This window comes from Fundulus heteroclitus, chromosome 24 (assembly GCF_011125445.2).
Source record: "Fundulus heteroclitus isolate FHET01 chromosome 24, MU-UCD_Fhet_4.1, whole genome shotgun sequence".
Classification (NCBI taxonomy): Eukaryota; Metazoa; Chordata; class Actinopteri; order Cyprinodontiformes; family Fundulidae; genus Fundulus; species Fundulus heteroclitus.
Window position 1 is genome coordinate 11,422,797 of NC_046384.1, and position 21,455 is coordinate 11,444,251.

The following is a 21,455-nucleotide window of genomic DNA, read 5'->3' on the forward strand; positions in this document are numbered from 1 at the left end:
AGACCGCTTTTGGTTTCACGGTCTTTTACTGTTGCTCTTTGACGGTGTTTTGCTGTATATTTTACTGACTTTTTTTACAGTGTAACTATAAGCTTTGTCAAAAAGGAAAGGTTTAAGCCTAGTCCTAAAAGAATAGTCCAGCCTTGAAGTAACAAATGCATGGACTAGTTTTTCAGCATAACCCTTGCACAGAATATTTCTAATTTTGGCAATATTCCGGAGGTGAAAAAAGTAAACCCTGGAAACTTGTTTAGTATGGGATTTAAATGACACGTCTTGGTCAAAAATAACACCAAGATTTCTTACTTTATTACCAGAGGCCCAGTTTATGCCATCCAGATTAAGTGATTTATTAAGAAATTTATTTTTTGAGGACTCCGGTCCAAAGATTATAACTTCTGTCTTGTCAGAATTTAAATGCAGGAAATTTAAAGTCATCCAGCTTTTGATGTCATCAAGACATGGCTGCAGTCGAAGTAATTGATTGGATTCATCAGGAATAATGGATAAATATAGCTGAGGGTCATCAGCATAACAGTGGAAATTAATCCCATGCTGTCTGATAATTTTGCCAATCAGAAGCATATATATATAGTAAAGAGAATTGGTCCAAGGACTGAACCCTGTGGTACTCCACAAGTGACCCTAGAGTTTGAAGAAGATTTATTATTAACATGAACAAACTGGAATCTGTCCAACAGATAAGATTTAAACCAGCCTAATGCTTTCCCCTTAATCCCTACAGTATGCTCAAGTCTTTGTAGGAGAATATTGTGATCAACTGTATCAAATGCAGCACTGAGATCTAACAGGACAAGTATAGACACAAGTCCATTATCTGAGGCCATGAGAATATCATTAGTGACCTTCACCAGACTGTTTCAGTGCTATGATGAGCTCTAAAGCCTGACTGAAACTCCTCAAGTAGGTCATTACTTTGTAAATGTCCACATATTTGTTATTTTGGGTAGGAAAAGAAGATTAGACATAGGTCTGTAATTTATTAAGCCATCTTGATCAAGAGATCGTTTCTTAAGTAAAGGTTTAATAACAGCTACTTTAAAAGCCTGTGGTACATATCCATTTACTAAGGATAGATTAATCATGTCTATAATAAGGGCATTAATCAAAGGGAATGCCTCCTTAAATAACTTGGTTGGGATTGGGTCTAACATACAGGTAGAAGGTTTAGATGAAGCTAAAATTTTAGGTAGCTCAAAAAGCTCTACTGCTTCTAAACAGTTCAAACACCGATCAGGTTCTAAAGATTCCTCCAACGCTGCCTCACTTACTGGGGATGAGGTAATCATATTTGGGAGGATGCCAATTCTTTTATTTTTAATGGAATCAATTTTATTTATGAAGAATCCCATTGCTGCTGAGAGTTAAGGGAATGGATGGATCAACGGAGCTATGACTCTGGGTAAGTTTGGAAACTGTACTAAAGAGAAATCTAAGATTAGATTGCGCAGTGGCTCCAGCTGTGCAATGGCTTGTCATGAGGCTGGTCAACTTGTTATCCGTGCACATAAATATCCTATTGCATCCACCACAACCCCCTCTCTTTCCTAGTGTTTCTGATTTGCCGTTTTTTTTATACTGGTCAAGTTAACGTAAGTTAGTGGGGTAATTTTCCTTTGAAATTCACAAGAACTTTATCCTCTCCAGCGCCAGACATTCCCTACTTGGCTAATAGAATTTAAGTGCTTGATCCGGGGACAGCAGTGACATCCAGTTAAACTTCCTTCTTGATTAATTTTTTGCAGCGCCGCATGACTTCGGTAACCGGCCTCGGACCACATGTGGCTGATGTGAGTGGATCTTGTAATTAGACCTGTAATAGATTATAAAAGCAGTTGTTCTGTATCCGTGCAGAGCAACATCAGTCTTTAATCATGTCGCTACAGGAAAGGTTGGCCTTGGCAGACACTCCTGACAGACCTGTCATTAAACTAAGGATGCTGGTTACATGCATTCAGGATTTCACCAATAGCTTCTAATATATTTTGTTGAAAATGATAAGGATATGAGGGGTGTTATTAAGTAAAATGGCAAAAAAGAACATCTGCGACATCTGCATAGAATCTCCACAACCCTTGGCAATCCTTGTCGGTCTGTGAGATAGTTCTGTTGCAAGATAATCAACATTTAATCACTAGACTGGATTTTAAATACTGATATCTGCAACATAATTTTTCTTTTGTTGTATATATCTTCAATAAAAATTCATACTAGTCAAAGTGGCATCATGACTAGTCACTACTACGTCATAGATATGTGTAATGGTAATCCGGGACAGTTAAACTTCCTAATTAAATGTTTAAATGGCTTGCCATATGCCCCACAGCAGCAGAGCAAATTACCTGTTTCTCCAAATTACTTCACTAAAATGTATGAACCAATTGCAATACAGATTCAAAATTCAATGCAAGACCACCGTTTAACCCTTGTAGGGCGCCACACTGACGATTTTAGACACAAAAGCAGGATTTCAACAAATATGTACTTATTCGTCAATAAAAATTACTAGGATGTGTAGACAGTACTACGAGACAAACATATTAACACTTGATAGGCAAAAAAGTCGACATGGGGGTGAGTTACCTTTTAAAAATAAGTACCAAAATGTTAGAGATCTCAAACAGATTTTGGGTCAAGGAAACAGGTTTACCTTTAACTGACATTTATTGCACCAATTAAAGAAGATCTCAATAAAATGATCTCTCAATTCTTAGTTAACAAGCATCCATACATCCATCCTCTTCCGCTTATCCAGGGTTGGGTCGCAGGGGTAGCAGCTTCAGTAGGGAGGCCGAGACCTCTCTCTCTCCAGCCACTTGGGCCAGCTCCTATGGGGGAATCCCAAGGTGCTCCCTGAAACATAGTCCCTCCAGCGTGTTCTGGGTCTTCCTCTGGGTCTTCTCCCAGTGGGACGTGCCCGGAACACCTCACCAAGGAGGCGTCCAGGAGGCATCCTAACCAGATGCCCGAGCCACCTCAACTGGCTCCTCTCGACGTGGAGGAGCAGCAGCTCTACTCTGAGTCCTCCCCGGATGACTGAGCTCCTCTCCCTATCTTTAAGGGAGAGCCCAGACACACTACGGAGAAAACTCATTTCGGCCTCTTCTATCCCGGATCTCGTTCTTTCGGTCATGACCCAAAGCTCATGACCATAGATGAGGGTAGGAACGTAGATCGACCGGTAAATCGAGAGCTTTGCCTTTTGGCTCAGTTCTCTCTTCACCACAACGGACCTGTACAGCACCCGCTTTACAGCAGACATTGCGCCATTCCGCCTGTCGTTCTCCCCCTCCATCTTCCCCGCATTCACGAACAAGACCCCAAGATACTTAAACTCCTCCACTTAGGGCAGTACATCCTCCCCAACCCAAAGAAGGCACTCTACCCTTTTCCGGCTCAAGACCATGGTCTCGGATTCGGAGGCACTGATTTTCATCCCGGTCGCTTCACACTCGACTGCAAACCGCTCTAGGGAGAGCTGTAGATCACGCCCTGATGAAGCCAATAGAACCACATCATAGCACGAATAGCAGAGACGCAATCCTAAGGCCATCAAAACGAATCCCCTCAACACCTTGGCTGCGCCTAGAAATTCTGTCCATAAAAGTTATGAACAGAATCCGTGACAAAGGGCAACCTTGGCGGAGTCAAATTCTCTGTGGAAATTAGTCCGACTTACTGCTGGCTATGCGGACCAGGCTCTGACACCGATCATAAAGAGACCTAACAGTCTGTATTAAAGGACCCGATACTCCATACTCCTGGAGTACCCCCCCACAGGACACAGACCTTACCAGGGAGGCTTAAGAGTGTCATTCCTCTGTAGTTGGAACACACTCTCCAGTCCCCCTTTTTAAATAGGGGGACCACCACCCCAGTCTGCCAATCCAGGGGAACTGCCCCTGATGTCCACGCGATGCTGCAGAGCCGCGTTAACCAACACAGCCCCACAACATCCAGAGCCTTAAGGTACTCAGGGCGAATCTCATCCACCCCCGGGGCCTTGCCATCGAGGAGCTTTTTAACCACCTCGGTGACCTCAGCACCAGAGATGGGAGAACATGACCCAGAGTCCTCAGGCTCTGCTTCCTCAATGGAAGACGTGTTGGTGGGATTAAGGACGTTTTCGAAGTATTCCGCCCACCATTGCACGACGTCCCGAGTCAAGGTCAGCAGCACACCACCCCCACTATAAACAGTGTTGGTACTGCACTGCTTCCCCCTCCTGAGACGCTGGATAGTGGACCAGAATCGCTTCAAAGCCGTACGGAAGTCTTTCTCCATGGCCTCTCCAAACTCTTCCCATGCCCAGGTTTTTGCCTTAGCGACCAGCCGAGCCGCCTGCAGCTTGGACTGCCGGTACACATCAGCTGCTTCCGGAGTCCCTCAGGCTAATAAAGCCCGATAGGACTCCTTCTTCAGCTTGACGGCTTCCCTCACTGCTGGTGTCCACCAGCCTGTTCGAGGGTTGCTGCCGCGACATGCACCGACAACCTTGCGGCCACAGCTCCGACTAGCCGCCTCAACAATAGAAGCGGAACAAGGTCCACTCAGACTCAATGTCCCCCACCTCCCACAGGACGTATTCAAAGCTCTCCTAGACGTAGGAGTTAAAGCTCCATCTCACAGGGGACTCTGCCAGATGCTCCCAGCAAACCCTTACAATACGTTTGGGCCTACCAGGTCCGACTGGCTTCCTCCCCCACCACCGGAGCCAGCTCACCACCAGGCAGTGGTCGGTGGAGAGCTCCACCCCGGTCTTCACCCGAGTGAAGTCCAAGACATACGGCCGCAGGTCAGATGAAGCAACAACAAAGTCAATCATTGAACTACGGCCTAGGGTATCCTGGTTCCAAGAGCACATATGGACACCCCTGAACATGATGTTTGTTATGGACAATCCACGAAGAGCACAGAAGTCCAATAATAGAACACCAGTTGAGTTCAGATCAGGTGGGCCATTCCTCCCAACCACGCCCCTCCAGGTCTCATTGTCATTGCTCATGTGAGTGTTGAAGTCCCCCAGCAGAACCAGGGAGTCCCCAGGAGGGGCACTCTCCAGTACCCCCTCTCCAAGGACTCCAAAAAGGGTGGGTAATCTGAACTGCTATTTGGCGAATAAGCACTAACAACAGTCAGAACTCGTCCCCTCACACATATGCAGGTGAACCCCAATGTACAGGCACCAAGATGAGGGGCAACAAGTATGCCCATTCCTGCTCGGATGCCTCTCACCAGGAGCAACTCCAGAATGGAAGAATGTCCAGTCCCTCTCAAAGAGACTGATTCCAAAGCAAGAGCCATCCGTTGAGGTGAGTCTGACTATCTCAAGCTAGAACCTCTCAACCTCGCGCACTAGCTCAGACTCCTTTCCCACCAGAGAGGTGACATTCCACATCCCAAGAGCCAGCTTCTGCAGCTGAGGATCAGAATGCCAAGGTCCCCGCCCTTGATTGCCACCCACTACACAACGCACCCAACCCCCTTAGACCCTCTGACAGGTGGTGAGCCCATTGGAAGGGGGACCCATGTTTCCTTTTCGCGCTGTGCCCGACCAGGCTCCAGCGGCCACCAGGCACTCGCTAGCTTGCCCCGCCTCCAGGCCTGGCTCCAGAGTGGGGCCCCGGTGACCCGCGTCCGGGCAAGGGAACATTACATCCATTTATCATACTCATAATAAAGCGTCTTTGGGCTGATCTTTGTCTGGTCCCTCACCTAGGATCTGTCTGCCTTGGGTGACCCTACTAGGGGCATAAAGCCCCTGACAGCATAGCTCCTAGGATAAGGTGGCAGCCCAGGGAAGGCCTGAAAACACTAAAATGTTATCAGTTAACAAGCAAATTAAACAATTCATATCATTTAGTGATAAGGCCCACTGAATCTTCCTTCTCTTCAAATACAGTCCCCCTGCAAAAGAGAGGGGCGTTATTTCTCTGGAAACAAAGAGCACTCAACAGGGAGGGGAACCAGGCCATGTGTGGATTCTGCTGGGGCTACAAAGTTTTAACTTTCTACCATTACTTACCTCTGCCAATCTGCTTCTCCAGACCTGAAAACTCCAAAATGTTATTAGTCCATTATTAAAAAACTAGATTTCTTCACATAAATTTGTATTATCGTGCACTATATTTCCCAAATTGGCATGCAACACTTATTTATTTCATAAACTAACAGAAAGAAATAGGCCTTGGGAATTTGACGTCAGCTGGCAAAAAAAATTTACAATCTATTGATGGAAATTCTGACATGGAAGTATCAGTACAGGCCAGTGGGTGGTGAGGTGTGGTTTTCTCTTTAGTAATTCAGAATAACATACGACTAAATTGTGAGTGCTTGCTGCGTTATCAACAGCCACAATTGTCAAGATATATTGATTTAATGGTTTCAATGTGGTAGAATGACTCAATGCAATCTGTCTGGTTTTGTTAGATAGGCAACTTTTTGACCAATCTGTCTGGATGATTGGATTGAATTTGAATTTGTAAAGTGACTTGAGATGATATATGTTGTGAATTGGCGCTATATAAATAAAATTTTATTGAAAAGATATCTCCTTACCTGATAAGATGCAGCTGCAAACTGTGTTATTCAGTTCCTTTTGTCACCTAAGTATCTCTGCTTAGAGTCCAACCGGGCAGAAACACCAGTTTTCTAAGTATTCCATATGGGGGTGACAACTGTAACACTCTAATATCATGGTCACACCTCCAGTTCTTGTTACTTCTCCAAGCAGCTTACTACTACAAATACCCTCCAAGGAAGACTCAACGTCCAATTGTAGCTTTACCATTTATTCTAATATGGCGGAGAAATAATTATAAGGTTAATGCGCTGGACTCTTACAACAAACAAACCCTGTGACGTCCTAGAGCTGAAACGTCCCGACTCAAAACCACATGCTCTTTTCTATGCTGAGACACACCCATCCAAGGGGTGTGGTCTCCTAACATTATCTGATTAAGTGAATGCACTCTTCTAAATCACAGGGAGAGCTGTTCTATTAAGCAACTTCACACAGCATGTATCTAATTAGACTAGCTTTTTAACTTTTAGCAAAAGATTACACAAATTAAGCAAAATGGTGCCCATTTAAGTGTTGACTGTGTACTGTTTGTTTGTGTGAATGAAAGAAAAAAAAACAATCTCAGCATCCTTGAACCTTGATTTATTAGCACAAAACCCTGAAATCTGAATACACGAGAGATTAATTTGGAAGACTTGAGGTGAAATAAAAAAGATGAAGACTCATATGAGCACAGAGGATATCAAGCTTGTAACGTTGCAGTGCTGCAGGACACACAGCACTCACCTTCCAGCTCATAGCAAACACGCACAAAAGAATCAAACAAAGACAAAAAAACAAAAACTTTACATTTGAACTTTTCAAGCCCCTGCCTGAGAACCTTTCTGTATTGTTTTATTTGCATATTTTGACTCATAATGACAAGATAGGACTCAGGCAAACAGAAACACTCCCACATGCCTATTTCCATAGATCCATTTATGCTGACTTCTATCATCATGAAAAAAATAAAAGTTCATATTGGAAGTGTTGTTTTTATTGTTGTTACAAAAGTAAAGCCTTTAATGTCTGAAGGAAATAACTGAGGAGAATATGAAAGGAAACATTGGAGCACCAAAGGAATTGCACATCCCAACAAAGATTAAAAAAACAAATACCTTTCCCAAAACACTGGTTGATGTAAACCAATTAAAGCACAGATTCAGGAAGCACATTCAACCTGTCATCAAGCTACAGTCAGACGCTCACTCTACCAGAAAGCACATCAAGAGGTCTGAATAGTTAATTTAGCCTAATTTGAAAATATTTAAATAATTCACATTTTGCATATATGGTTTAAAGCTGCAGGAGGTGCCAGACAGTCAGTCAGTAAACTGGGTGCTTTTGGAGATAAACTTTTCAGATTCCACCTCCAACCAGATCAGCAGGAGTTGGAGTGGGTGGGAAGTGGGGATGCTGAGGGGAGTGTTCTTTGTAACCAAAGGTTAAGGAGTTTCTCCAGGCAGTGGGACTATGGTGGCCTGCACAGCTGCAGGCTTCTACTGCAGCTGTTGTTTCTACCGCAGCTGTTGTTTGTACTGCAGCTGTTGTTTCTACTGCAGCTGTTGTTTCTACTGCAGGTGTTGTTTCTACTGCAGCTGTTGTTTCTACTGCAGGTGTTGTTTCTACTGCAGGTGTTGTTTCTACTGCAAGTGTTGTTTCTACTGCAGGTGTTTCCACTGCAGCTGCTGTTTTTCCTGCAGGTGTTGTTTCTACCGCAGCTGTTGTTTGTACTGCAGCTGTTGTTTGTACTGCAGCTGTTGTTTCTACTGCAGGTGTTGTTTCTACTGCAGGTGTTGTTTCTACTGCAAGTGTTGTTTCTACTGCAGGTGTTTCCACTGCAGCTGCTGTTTTTCCTGCAGGTGTTGTTTCTACTGCAGCTGTTGTTTCTATTGCAGGTGTTGTTTTTACTGCAGGTGTTTCTACTGCAGCTGTTGTTTCTATTGCAGCTGTTGTTTTTACTGCAGGTGTTTCTACTGCAGCTGTTGTTTCTACTGCAGCTGTTGTTTTTACTGCAGGTGTTTCTACTGCAGCTGTTGTTTCTATTGCAGCTGTTGTTTTTACTGCAGGTGTTTCTACTGCAGCTGTTGTTTCTATTGCAGCTGTTGCTTCTACTGCAGCTGTTTCTCTCCTGTTTCCTTTTCCAGCATGTGTTTCCTCTCTGGCTGGTGTACATCTGAATGCATGTACGGTCTTGGATTGATTGTTCGTATTTAGTAATCTGAGTGAAAGAGAGGTTTGATATTTAGTGTTATATTAAACACAACAGAGAAGCTAACAAAAATTGTTGACATTTCTTAAACGGATGTTGTTATAATTAAATACATGTAGAATATTAAAAACAAAACTAACATTATTTTATATTATTGATATAATGGTAAACTACTCTTGTCAGAACAAATATGTAAAAAGTCTTATATATATTAAACTATAAGTTTCCGCTTCTTATAAATCTGTTTATGTTTGTCAGAAATAATCCATGTATCAGAAATTATAATAAAATGGGTGTCACCTGAACCTTGAATGCCGGCCATTCTTCATGAGATAAGAGAGAGAAAAAGATGTTAGAGTGTTTACACATTTTAATCTCATCCATGCTGAGATGATTGCACTCTGTAGCCTCCACCGTCATATACCTCTGCTCTTCACCCTCCAGCAGCCTGCGATAGGTGGCGATCTCGATGTCGAGGGCCAGTTTGATGTTCAAAAGCTCCTGGTAGTCGCGGATCTGCTTGGCCAGCTCCTGCTTATTAACCTTCAAGGCAGCCTCTAGCTCCTTGATGTCCTTTCTAGCCTTCTCCATGTTTTCATCACCGTCTTTTCGAACATTTTCGATGTCAGTTTTCACGGACTCTTCCTAACAGGGAAACAAGGACATTAGCTGGATGGTCAGAGAGTGTGCAGATGTAGAAATGTTGTGGGATTAATGTCTGGCCCCTACCTTTCTTTTGATACCTTCCAGGTCCCCGTTAAGTCTCTGGATTTGGCGCGTGATGTCAGAGATGTCTCTCCGTAGATCACGTACTTCCTGCTCTTTCTGTCCTGCAGTCTCAACCAAGGCATCAATCTACAAGTTGGGGAAAGTGTTGGAAATGTAACATTTTCTTGCAGTATAATGAAAAGCCTTGCTCCGTTTTAACTTATCCTCACTTTTCTTTGGTTCCATAGCTCCGCCTCTTCCCTGGCGCGAGTGGCCATTTCGGCATACTGAGCCTCGATGGTCTTGATGTAGTCATCCATGTCCAGGGACCGCGTGTTGGAGCTGGGAAGGGTCACCGTCTCGCTCTTGATCATCGACTGCAGCTCTTTGATCTCCTACAAGGGGTTGAAAAAGTAGAAAGTATTGATTGGCCGATATTTTTGGTTTTCAACCTGTTCTCTGGAGGGACAAATATTCAAGGTCCTTAAACATTTATGATGAAAATATTTCCAGAGTTCTTCATCCTTTAGGCTCCTTGTTAAATTTACTGTGAATTTATGGCAGATAACGCAATAAATGGGATGAATTTAAACTTAGAACCAGGGAGAAGGCAATCAGGCAGGAAGGAAGGAAGAAGGAAGGAAGGAAAGAAGGAAAGAAAGAAAGAAACCAATTAAATAAAAAGGAACGATAGGAAGGAGACAGGAAAGCAAGGGAGACTAGGCAAAAGGAAGACACTAAGAGAGAAGGAACAACACAAAGGAAGAAATTGAGGTAACACAAAAGGGAGGAAATGAAGCAGTGAAGGGAGGAAGAAAAAACACAAAGAAGGAAAGAAGGAAAAAGGAAGGAAGAGAGGTGGTGCACACAGAAAAAAACCCCAAAAATATGAAAGACCCAAGGAGAAAAGAAAGGGAAAAAAGTAGAAGAAATACACCTTCAAGCAGAGAAAGAAGGAAGGGAAAAGAGATTACTGCAATGGCAAAAAAGAATAAAGTCTTTTTTAAAAGAGATTTTTTCCATGCTTCCTTTACCTCATCAAAGCCAATCCTGAGGAACTCCAGCTGTCTAGTCAGGTCCTCCAGGTCCAGAGCATCGCTCACCATATCTAGATGGCCTTCATCGAGCTCCTGTTGCACACACCCATGTTTGACAGTTTGAGTGATAAAAGTTGATATAAAACAGGAACATTTAACAAGTTATTGTATGTGATTTTATTACCTTTTTGGCAAGGATATACTCAGCCTCCAGCTGAGCTCTCCTTCTGATTTCATCCTCATAACTGCAGCCAAGAGAGAAAAAACGGTAAAGGTAGAAATTAAAGTGCCGGAATATACATGTAGTCATGTAGAGTTTAAATCAAAGAATATCAAGACTGAAGCTGCCGACCTTTCCTTGGTGTCGTCCACCTTCTTCTGGATGTCTTCAAGCTCATCTTTCAGCTTTTCCGCGTCGCGCTTCAGGTTGTCGATATTCCGCTGCCGGTCGTCCTTCTCCTGCCTCACGTAACCGTCTATGTCCGCCTTGTAGTCGTCCTGTCCCTTGAGGATCCTCAGCTTAGTTTCTAGTTTTTTCTTCTCTTCCTCCAGTTTCTTCACCTACAACATGACCAACCAAGGAAGGTTCACAGAGTATCCAGAAGGAAACCTTCAAAGTGTGTTTGTGACAGGCCTAATATTCCAATACCTTAAAGATTAGTCAGAAATGTTCATCAAATATCCTTATTAATTGTTTATACTATATTGTATTCCATGGCTGCAGATGTAATAAGTTTGGTGTAGAGAAACTTGACTAGTTTCCACAAAGTCCTGACCTCAACCTTACAGAAGGTGTTTGGGATGAACTTAGAGCAGAGGCTGAAATTCTGGTTTACAGAAGAGTTAAAGTTCTTATTTCAGGGCGTGGAGATTAATCAACAAAATATCAGACAATATAGACTAAGAACAGGATGTCATCAAAATTAATTTACATGTAAAAGCAGATTAACAGATACTTTGGCAATATAGTGTATAGACATTATCTGCTCTAAGTATTGATTTCATCAGCTGTATTTTGAAAAGAAAAAAATCACGTCTTCTGGTTTCTTCTTCCTGAATTTATTAATTTGTAATTGTTATTTTTAGTTTTATTTATTAAGCATTTAAAATACCAGAATTTGCACATAACTTAATATTTTTTGTCTGCCCGATTCCATAATTTTTGAATATCAAATCAGATGGTGTGATTGGTTACTAAGTAATATAGTAGCCTTCTCGCCAAATATGTTTTTACTGTTATTTGATTAATTTCTTGTTCGGCTATGTTTTACTTTTACTTGAGTAAAAATATGCTGAAGTAGTGCTATTCTTACCTAAATAAAATTTTTTGGCTACTCGGCCTACATCTTTATCTGTGTGCGCTATTTGCCCCTGACACACCCTTATGCTGGTGCATTGTGCTAATTGGTCACTAGATGGCGCTCCACACTGCAGCTCATTAAACCTGGCAGAGCGAAGAACTTTTCATGGCCCCAGGTCCTGCTTTTTTACTCCACTACTATTATGGTTAAATGTTGAATCAGGCTCAAGATATCCGAGATTAAAGTGTGAGCAACAAAATAGAAGGAAGATTTTATTACTAATTGCCGTCTTTCTGTTGCATAATTGACACATTTTTTAAAAGAACTGTTTACATATTTTTTGAATCCCACAGATAGGTTGCTGAAAATGGGAACGATGTATTTATTTATTATTCATTTTAAACTCAGTCAAAAAAACAAAAACAAAACAAAAACAAAAAACAAGTTATTAAGCCCATATTTCTGTATTTTTTTCTTGCTCTGTTTTAGCTTACTGATTTATGAGGAAAATCTTCATAATAAACAGAAATGAAGGCTTTGACACATCATTTATTAACTAATCTATATAATTTACTTCAATTAGTGCATTTGGTTGCTGAAATAAATTAACTTTTCAGTAATAATCTAATTTATTGTATTTATTTCTAAAGAAAACGTACAGACCTTCTCAATCCGCTGGACGAACTTGTCATTGAGCTTAACCATGTCTTTTTTCTCCTCGGATTTCCCCGTGGAGTTGAATTCGTTGGGCTTGCTCTTTTTGAGCCCCCCGCTGGTGGGGCTGTAGGTTTGGCTGCTGAAGCCATTTGATGCCGACATGGTGCTGACGCTTGGAGACAGGCTGAGCAGGTGAGCGCAGAGCCCACCTCAGATCTTTATATAGGTGGACGGACCTGCGCGCCTCCCCGCGCACCTGTGGAGGTCCAATCACATCCGGACAGGTGCGGAATTTCTGAAGAAGTCACGGTGATATACTTGAATTTCCAGCCCTGAACCTGTTTGTCCAAGAGTGCGGATTGGATTCAGGAGCCAAAGTCGTGGATGTGGGCGGACAGGAGCGCGCAGAGCGGCTATAAAGCGCCACCTCCATCCTCCGCATCCAGGTAGATCCTGCAGCCTTCACAAAGCCTCCGTTGTCACTCGTCACTGTCAACTCTCTTGTCAGCCATCATGAGCAGAAACAGCAGCGCCAGCATGTTCGGAGGAGCCGGGGGAAGGGGCGTCAGGGCGTCCGTGTCCAGCCTGGAGGGGCTGCGCAACGTCCTGCGCAACGAACCCGAGAAAGACTCGGCTCCGGCCACTCCGATCGTGGCCGCTCCGGTCGCCCCCTCCTACGCTCCCTCCGTCTCCTCCCTCCCGCAGCAGGACAACAAGCAGTCGCTGCAGGGCCTGAACCAGCGGCTGGACACGTACCTGCGCAAGGTGAGGGAGCTGCAGGACGACAACGAGAAGCTGCAGAAGGAGATCGATGACATCCTGGCCAAGAGGACAGCTCCCGATGGACGAGACTGGGACAAAATCCAGAAACCCCTGGACGCCCTCGACAAGGAGGTAGGGCAGCATAAATGTACCATTCGGCATCATTACATGAATTATTAGCTATTAATAATTATTGTCTGTCTAGATCAAAGAGCTCACGCTTGACAATGCAAAGGTGCTGCTCCAGATTGACAACAGCAAGCTGGCTCTTAATGACTTCAAGAATAAGTGAGTGGCATCCAGACAAACCTCTCTTCTTGGGGTCTTTGCTCTGTCTGCAGTTTCTGTTTGAATCCAAAACTGGTAGGAAATAAGCTGCTCATGGGTTACTCAATGGCGCCGTGTTATATTACTTTGACCCGGCCCAGAACATCCATTTTCTCTACCTTGGTCATCTTCTATCTCCAGTGGGCGATAGGCGGAATACAACACACGGTCCCTAACTCAGCGTGCATATTTTGTTACGTTTGTGCATCCACAGGTTGGACGACGAGACCAAGATGAGGAAGGACATCGAAAAGGAGCTGGAGAATCTGAAAAAGGACATCGAGGACACCAAGCAGCAACGAGAGCAGCTGCAGGGGGAGACTAAACTGGTCAAGGACGAGGTGGATCGCATTGAGAAGTGCCATAAGGAGGTGAGGCCGCAACCCGCTGCTTGCTCAGCTTCTCCTGCATCGTTTTGGATTTTTTTTATTTTATTTAACCGTCACACGCCGTCGTTGCAGGAAGTGAAGTTGCTCCGTGAAAAGATAAGAAATTCAGAGGTGAAGGTGGAGATGGAGTCCCAGAACTCCAACCTGGCCGACATCGTCAAGGACATGAGGCACCATTACGAGAAGGTGGCTGAGAAGAACCTGAAGGAGACAGAGGACTGGTACAAATCCAAGGTGAGAAACCGGGGGCTGTGAATTTCCCACTAGGCCGATCACTCGTTGTCTCACCATGTTTATTTATTTTCTTTCATCGTAGTTTGACACCATCCAGGTGAAGACGGCCCAGAACAACGAGGCTTTGGAGTCCGGAAAGGACGAGCTCAAGAAGCTGCTGAAGCAGAAGAAAACCCTGGAGTTGCAGATCCAGACTAGCTACACCACGGTGAGTAAAAGGTCTCACGCAAGTCTAGATTATTGATTTATGAAGATTATTATCAAACCTGTAATAGATTCTAAAAGCAGTCGTTCTGGATCCGTGCGGAGCAACATCAGCCTTTAATCACGTCGCTTCCGGGAAGGTTGGCCTTCACAGACATTCCTGACAGACCTGTTATTAAGCCAAGGATGCTAATTACATGCACTCAGGCGTTCTCCAATAGCTCCTAATACATTATGCTGAAAATAACAACAATATGAGGGGCGTTATTGAAAATAAAAAGGCACAACAAGGCTAACTTTAGTGATTTTCCTTAGAAATAAATATTTTTCATCCATTTTTTTTGCACACACATTCGTCAAGTTTTGCAGCTCCAGACCAAGTTTACCCAGGAGCACCTGCAATGCATGCTTTTTAAACGTTTCTATTCCATTTCTGAGGAATAAAAATCATGCTGAGGGCGGTACAAATGCTTTTGCTTTTACCTGTACTGTTGCAAGGTGTTTTTGCTCTAAAGGTCTGCCTGCTTTTCCCCTTACAGATCTACGCCCTGGAGGACAATCTGATGAAAGCCCAGGATGAGAACAACCGTCGACTGGTCCCTCTCAACAGCACCATAATTAACCTGGAGGCCGAGCTGAAGGAGGTGAGGGCTCAGGTGGAGCAGAAGATCGAGAGCTACAAAGCGCTGCTGTCCCTCAAAATGAAGCTGGAGAAGGAAATTCAGCAGTACCAGACCCTGATAGAAGGCATGGACCGTGAGCTGGAGGGGTGAGGATGCGCACACATTCTGCTCGTGTTTAGCATTTCGCTCTTCTTGTCGCTTTAAGGGGATATAAACTCCAGTACAGCCAAAAAACAAACAAAAAAAAAAAAGGGTAAGCCTGTTAAACATAGTACTGGTTGCATCATTTATAAATCCTCTTCTTCCCTGACAGTACGGAGCTTAATATAGAGGATGCAGTGAAAACGGGTAAGTTCCGGATCCGCCTCGTCCAAACTCATTCAGAACCCAAACACCATCGAGCCCCATCACCCGATCGATCCTTAACCCCGTCACCGGAGCAGACCTGGGCCGGTTACCGATCCCTGAGATGCTTTCGGTTGGCTCCTGCAATCTGATTGGCTGCCTTCCAACAGGAAACAAACACACAAATAAACAAACACCAAAAAAAACAACAAAAAAACAAATGTGACCCGTGTCCTCCCACACGATAAGTGTAAGCAGTGCGGTTGATGCCGTGGAGAGATTTATGAACCGCGAACGTGCTCTTAAGTTCCCGATGACAGACATCAAGTAACCACGTCCGCTTTGAAAAGGCGGCGAAGCAATTAAAACAAAAAAAACAGGTGGTTATAAAAGCAAATATTTACACCTACGGTGTCTGTTGTGCCTTTGGGGCACGTTGCGTCATAGCCTCTCCATGTTTAAAACCGCAGTTTACACCAGTTGTTAGGGAAGCGCTCAATTGAGCTTGAATGCCTGCCCTCACAGCGCTTTTTGTTTGACAATTAGCTTCAGAAGTGCGCTTAAAGGCTTTCTTCGCGCGCGGCAGGAGAGGCCGGTGCCCTCGATGCCCCGCGAGAAAGCCCATAAGGGCTCTTCCACCAGCGTGTCATTAACCGGTAATAATACTAACTGCACTAGAGTGTTTAAATGTATAACAGTGTGATTCTACTAAAAAAAACAACAACAAAAAAACATTTTTTTTCTCCAAAAAAAAAACAAAACAAGAAAACAAACGCCGCATCAAAATGCAAATCAAGCTAACAACGACAAACTGATTTCTGACTGACCTTTTTTTTTATTTTATTTTTTTTTAAACCCGGATGAAGGACTAATGGGACAACCTGCCACGGTTATGCGGGAAACCCTGTAAAATCTTCCCTGTTTCTGTTTGCAGAGAAACGAAGGCCTGAAAAGCAAGAGACCCTGGTGGAGGAGACCCTGGTGGCTAACGAGAGCGCCGTCGTTAACCAATCCTTCACAAACGAAACTTCTACTCTGACCACTACAGAGGTGATTGTGGACGCTGGCGAAACCACCAAGAAAACCAAGAAAACCAAGAAATCCAGCAGCCACAAAAAATCCTCCAAAAAGAAGCAAAAGAAGTCTAAGAAATCCTCCTCTTCCTCCTCCTCCTCCTCCTCATCCTCCTCATCTTCTTCTTCTTCCTCCTCCTCTTCTTCCTCCTCCTCCTCCTCATCCTCTTCATCCTCCTCTGAATCTGAGAACGAAAAGGAAGAAGAGAAAGCTGAGTTTGTTGTAGAAGGTGGAGAAGATTAAAAGCTGCACTCCGACCTGTTCTTTTCTGTCTCTCTCAGTAAATGAAAACTATCGGTGCTTTTCTGTATAATCAGTATGGGGGTCCTTCCAATGTGTTTGCTGTGATAATGAAGACAAAAAATATCAATAAAATAAAGATCGCTTCAAAACGGAAAAGGGACTCTTCTGATTTGTGATGGTGTCAATAATTCTTACAAGTGACCGTTAATAACCAGAAAAAAAAAAGTTGTTGACATTTGCCTTGAATTTTCCAAATCTTGTACCCTTAATGACATGAAACGCCCTTAAACGACCTCCATGTGCAAAGTTGCCAAAATGTCAAGTTTCCCAATGTAAGACCAACGTTTAAGAAGAAGTATGCAAACTAATGACTATCTCGAAAGGTCTTAAATACTATGAGACCTAGGCAATTAACAAGCAACTTATTTAATGTTATAAGACAAAGTATTTACCCTGTCAATGTCAAAACCAATTTTAATATCGGAAAAGCAAATACAAAAAGCAGTTTTTGAATTAGAATTTAATTTATTAAGCTGTCCAAATCTAACCGTTTTAATCACGTGTGATCCAAACAAAAAAAACATTCTGACATTTTATTATGCTTGCCACATCCAGTTCTGAATACCGCCAGACCAATAGAATTGAGAAATCATGTTTATAGTACCTGTCTGACAGCATGAAGCAGGGTAAAAGACCTCAAAAGGCAACACATCATGTCGCAATTTGTAAATTTAACGACAGATACCAAACAAAGTCAATTGTATACATTATGTCTGTAAAAATTTAATACAATTTTATTTACATAGCGCCAAATAATGATACATGTCATCTAAAGTACTTTATAAAGTCAAAATCGATCAAACCATACAGATTGGTCAGAAGGTTTCCTCTCTAAGGAAACCCAGCAGGTTGCATCAAGTCTCTCCAAGCAGCATTCACTCCTCCTGGAAGAGCGTAGAGCCACAGTGGACAGTCGTCTACATTGTTGATGGCTTTGCAGCAATCCCTCATAATGAGCAAGCATGAAGCGACAGTGGAGAGGAAAACTCCCCTTTAACAGTGACGAAAAACATCCAGCAGAACCAGAACCAGTATGAACGCTCATCTGCCTCGACTGACTGGGGGTTAGAGAAGACAGAGCAGAGACACAGAAAGCACAGAAGCACACATTGACCCAGGAATCCTTTCTATGTTATATGGTAATAGTGGATGAAAGTTTTAAGCCTAGTCTTAAAAGTAGACAGGGTGTCTGCCTCACGGACCAAAACTGGGAGTTGGTCCCACGGGAGAGGAGCCTGATAGCTAAAGGATCTGCCTCCCATTCTACTTTTAGAGACTCTAGGAACCACCAGTAGTAATAATTTCTAAAGTTTTGGGACTCGAAAGAACCACAGTAAGAACCTTCGTACACAAATGGAGAAAACCTACCAAAATTACTCCAAGAGCTCATCAACAACTCATCCAGGAGATCCCAGAAGCACCCAGAACAATGTCCAAAGCTCTGCAGGCCTCACTGCCGCTGTTAACGTCAGCGTTCATGATTCACCAATAAGAAAGAGAGACTGGTCAAAGATGGTCTCCATACCGTAGGAGGCTTTTAAACCCACTGCTGACCAAAAAGAACATAAAGACTCGTCTTAAATTTGCCAAAGGTTGGCTCCCTGTGAAATAAAGTTTACACAGCATTTCTGAAAAGCAACATCTCACTAACAGGCAAACATGGAGGTGGTGGTAAGGTTTTGGAGGAGTGCAGTCAAATCAGGAGTTAAATGTGATTGGGAGGCTGTAGCATGATCTTGAACAGGCCTTACATGCTCAATACCCCTCCAAGGTGGCTGAATCAAAACATTTCCATAAATAATAGTGTCCAAATACCTCTGCAGTGATTCAAAAGAGGCATTGGCAGTTATTGCAAACGTTTGATGGCAAGTGTTGACCCGTCATTAGGGATTCAATTAATTTTCCACATATGGCCGGGTGTGGTCTGGATAGCTTTTTACCTGTAGTGAATGAAATTATAATTTGAAGACAGCATTTTGTCCGCTGATTATTTTGTTGTGACGCTAATGTTTGAAATCTGAAAAAAACAAACAAATAGCAAAAGCAGAAGAAATCCGCAAGGGAGGAAATATTTTACATAACGCTGTTTATCAAAAAAATCTATTAGGTCTCCTTGGTAATCGAATAATGAACTGGGCAGTGGGTGATGCTAGTCTAATCCAGCTAGCTTCCCCTAATTTCTTTAATTGTTTAGCGTTAGCAGAGAATGAGTTCGTGAAACTAACATTTGGTTCACTGTGCCCACCACTAGCTTTTATTGACGCATGGGATTTAAAACATCCCTTAAAAAACTGATAATATATAAACAGGACATCCAACTGAGGCCTAAGTTAAAAAAAACTAAATAGGTCATGAAATTGAAACTGCTTAAAGATTCCATGTAATCAATGCATTCTTGATTGAGCAAGTTTCTCATGTTAAACAGTGTCTTAACAAGTGGAATGAAGTTCTTTCACATTCTTGCTGGTCTGGATTCAGTGGTGCGATATTTTCTGCCAGGTGGTCGGAGATTACATCTCCACGTGAGGGTTGATACGGATCTGTTTTGCCATAGAGAGGGCTTTCCTCATGCATCTCTCCTTAAATAACATCCAAAGAAACAGAAATTGTGTTGACTTCACCAACCATTTTGACCAATTATTGTTATGTTTTACCAAAATATTACAAACTGTAACATTTCTGAAAGACATTCTGAATGAACATGCAGACAAAAGTCAAAAAGAGTTGTAAATATAGACAACAGATTTTCAAAAGCTCCTTTTTTGGTGGGGATGACGTTTTGTGGCCTCTTCCCTTTATTTTGACATTCGGGAGCAACATTATATTTCTCACTCAAGCTTATCAAGTTGACAGCTCCCATCATAAATGTCTAATTAGCTTAATAAGTGAGATGAGTTGCTCTAAATTTGATGCAATTCTCTGTGCAGGGTAAATAGAAAAGTATCAAAACATATCCTTGATGTGCTCCACTGCACATGTCCATGAATTAAAACAAGATGGTCAGTTTAAAATAAAATGCTTCTAATGGTTACTGTAGGATGTTAACAGTTAAAGGTAATTTGATTAACAGAAAAAAAAGCTGTTTATTATTCTTTTTTTGTCAGTGGGATAAGATTTTACTTAGAACTTGCGTAACCATGCAATTTGTAGACTAGCTCACAAGACAACTGTAAATGGTCCAGAGAAGATGGGAGGTGTTACCTGACAGGTCCGGGCGCTTTATGCCACCGTGTACTAGAGAAATGTGATGGAAATGAATGTGAGACTCAGCAGCAGCCGTAGCATGCAGAACCTTGCAAAACTAGTCATACCCATTTAACTTTTTATTTTATTTTTTTTTTTACATTTTGTCACATCACAATTATGAGCTAATAACTTATTGGGATTTTATGTAATACTCCAAATACCAGTAGGACAAAAATTAGGTGCAAGGAAAATTTAGATTTTTAAAATTGTTCATAAAAATCATAACCAGTGCCTTTTCTTTTTTCTTTTTGGCTTTAAATAATAGCAAGCTCTGTGATGCACCACCAAAGACCATCACTTAAGTCCTACTCTCATAAAAGGCTAAACAAATTAATGACATCCAGGCCTTGAGTTTTTTATGACACTCAAGCAGGTACCCAAAAAGTGTTTCTCTATGGTGGCACATAGACCTGGCTGTCATCTGCATAAAAGTAAACACCATTCTTAGAGTGGAGCCCAGTGGGAGTAAATGGAGACTAAAAAGAGTCTCAGAAGGTTCAACATGAGAGGTAGGATCTCATCCACTCCAGAGCCGTTGCTCAGACGCCCACTCACTGATCCAAACGAGATAAAAGACAACAACCCTATATGTCAAGTGTGTTAAATGTTGCAGGTGGCTCTAAAATAAAGTTGTATATGTCATCGCTATTGAATATTTCAACAAAATGTGTGTTTTACATTTAACCCATTCCTTAGGAAGCACCTTTTAGAAGCGCCTTCGTCCCTAAAATCAGACGTTTGGGCACATTTTTGGTTTCCGTGATACGTTAAATGCATTGAACCAAATGCACTTTATTTTCCTGTTAATATATCAGTGTTCAATAACATGAACATAAATATAATATTTGTCCGGTTTTGGTGATTGAATGACTTTGAGCATTAATTTGGAAGCAATAAATATCGATATTGGAGTCAAATCAAATTGAGCTATATCGAGAATCGTATTGTATCGGCTCATCCTAGATGATAGAATAGCCCCCCACTAGGACCCCAATAACAATACTGTCACCATAGTAAATAGCTTTTATATATATTTATATATAATTCGGGTACCACTCTAAAATAGACTACCCTTATAGATGACTAAGGCTAAGTAGTTTATAGCTATGTTAATTGATCTGTAAACAATGTATAACTCATCCATCACTCACCAAGTGTTTATTATACATTAAGGGTAAAGAGACAACTGACCAGTTTGTGCTTATAAGGTAGTAACGTAGTCTGACACGTTTAATCTAAGGATCGCTAGATGAAATATATAGTTGAACAGATTAGGCTCACTAGTTAGCAAGAAACTGGTCAGTTTTGTATCTTGCTCGCTCTTAATTAACGGATAGCAAAAACTTATGTTGTAAAATGTTTATATATTAATCACTAACATATCTATAAAATCTTTATTAGCCATCTATAAAGGGAGACTTATTAGAAAGTGGCACCACGATTTGAAACC

General features: G+C 42.3%; 2 protein-coding genes across 4 annotated transcripts; one reads left to right on the forward strand and one right to left on the reverse strand.

The window, feature by feature from the left end:
* Positions 1 to 8,111: 8,111 nt before the first annotated feature.
* LOC105917435 (keratin, type II cytoskeletal 8) lies at positions 8,112 to 12,778 on the reverse strand. 2 transcript variants are annotated; one of them, XM_012852240.3, is made up of 9 exons: positions 12,505 to 12,778; positions 10,893 to 11,101; positions 10,725 to 10,785; positions 10,538 to 10,633; positions 9,734 to 9,898; positions 9,525 to 9,650; positions 9,220 to 9,440; positions 9,096 to 9,118; positions 8,112 to 8,804 (listed from the first exon to the last, which is right to left on the reverse strand). In XM_012852240.3, exons 1-9 carry the CDS (start codon positions 12,658 to 12,660, stop codon positions 8,797 to 8,799), a joined length of 1,065 nt encoding a protein of 354 aa, XP_012707694.2. In that variant the 5' UTR covers positions 12,661 to 12,778; the 3' UTR covers positions 8,112 to 8,796. The 2 variants fall into 2 exon arrangements, with proteins under 2 accessions (XP_012707694.2, XP_021166103.2); XM_021310428.2 differs by having other exon boundaries at positions 8,723 to 8,804; positions 9,102 to 9,118.
* A 133-nt stretch (positions 12,779 to 12,911) lies between these two features.
* On the forward strand, positions 12,912 to 16,855 carry LOC105917434 (keratin, type I cytoskeletal 18). Of its 2 annotated transcripts, XM_012852238.3 has the most exons (8): positions 12,912 to 13,392; positions 13,466 to 13,548; positions 13,802 to 13,958; positions 14,049 to 14,210; positions 14,293 to 14,418; positions 14,954 to 15,183; positions 15,351 to 15,385; positions 16,317 to 16,855. In XM_012852238.3, the coding sequence occupies exons 1-8, from the start codon at positions 13,012 to 13,014 to the stop codon at positions 16,697 to 16,699; spliced, it is 1,557 nt and encodes a 518-aa protein (XP_012707692.2). In that variant the 5' UTR covers positions 12,912 to 13,011; the 3' UTR covers positions 16,700 to 16,855. The 2 variants fall into 2 exon arrangements, with proteins under 2 accessions (XP_012707692.2, XP_035984044.1); XM_036128151.1 differs by lacking the exon at positions 15,351 to 15,385 and having other exon boundaries at positions 16,317 to 16,430.
* Positions 16,856 to 21,455: the final 4,600 nt, after the last annotated feature.

Excerpts from the sequence above, each read along its gene's own strand:
- LOC105917435 (XM_012852240.3), bottom strand. The coding sequence starts at position 12,660 with ATGTCGGCATCAAATGGCTTCAGCAGCCAAACCTACAGCCCCACCAGC. Across the intron at positions 10,786-10,892 it reads GTGGACGACACCAAGGAAAG|TTATGAGGATGAAATCAGAA; the intron begins GTCGGCAGCTTC and ends TCTTGGCTGCAG. Across the intron at positions 9,441-9,524 it reads TGGAAGGTATCAAAAGAAAG|GAAGAGTCCGTGAAAACTGA; the intron begins GTAGGGGCCAGA and ends TTTCCCTGTTAG.
- LOC105917434 (XM_012852238.3), top strand. The coding sequence starts at position 13,012 with ATGAGCAGAAACAGCAGCGCCAGCATGTTCGGAGGAGCCGGGGGAAGG. Across the intron at positions 13,393-13,465 it reads TGGACGCCCTCGACAAGGAG|ATCAAAGAGCTCACGCTTGA; the intron begins GTAGGGCAGCAT and ends TTGTCTGTCTAG. Across the intron at positions 14,419-14,953 it reads TCCAGACTAGCTACACCACG|ATCTACGCCCTGGAGGACAA; the intron begins GTGAGTAAAAGG and ends TTCCCCTTACAG.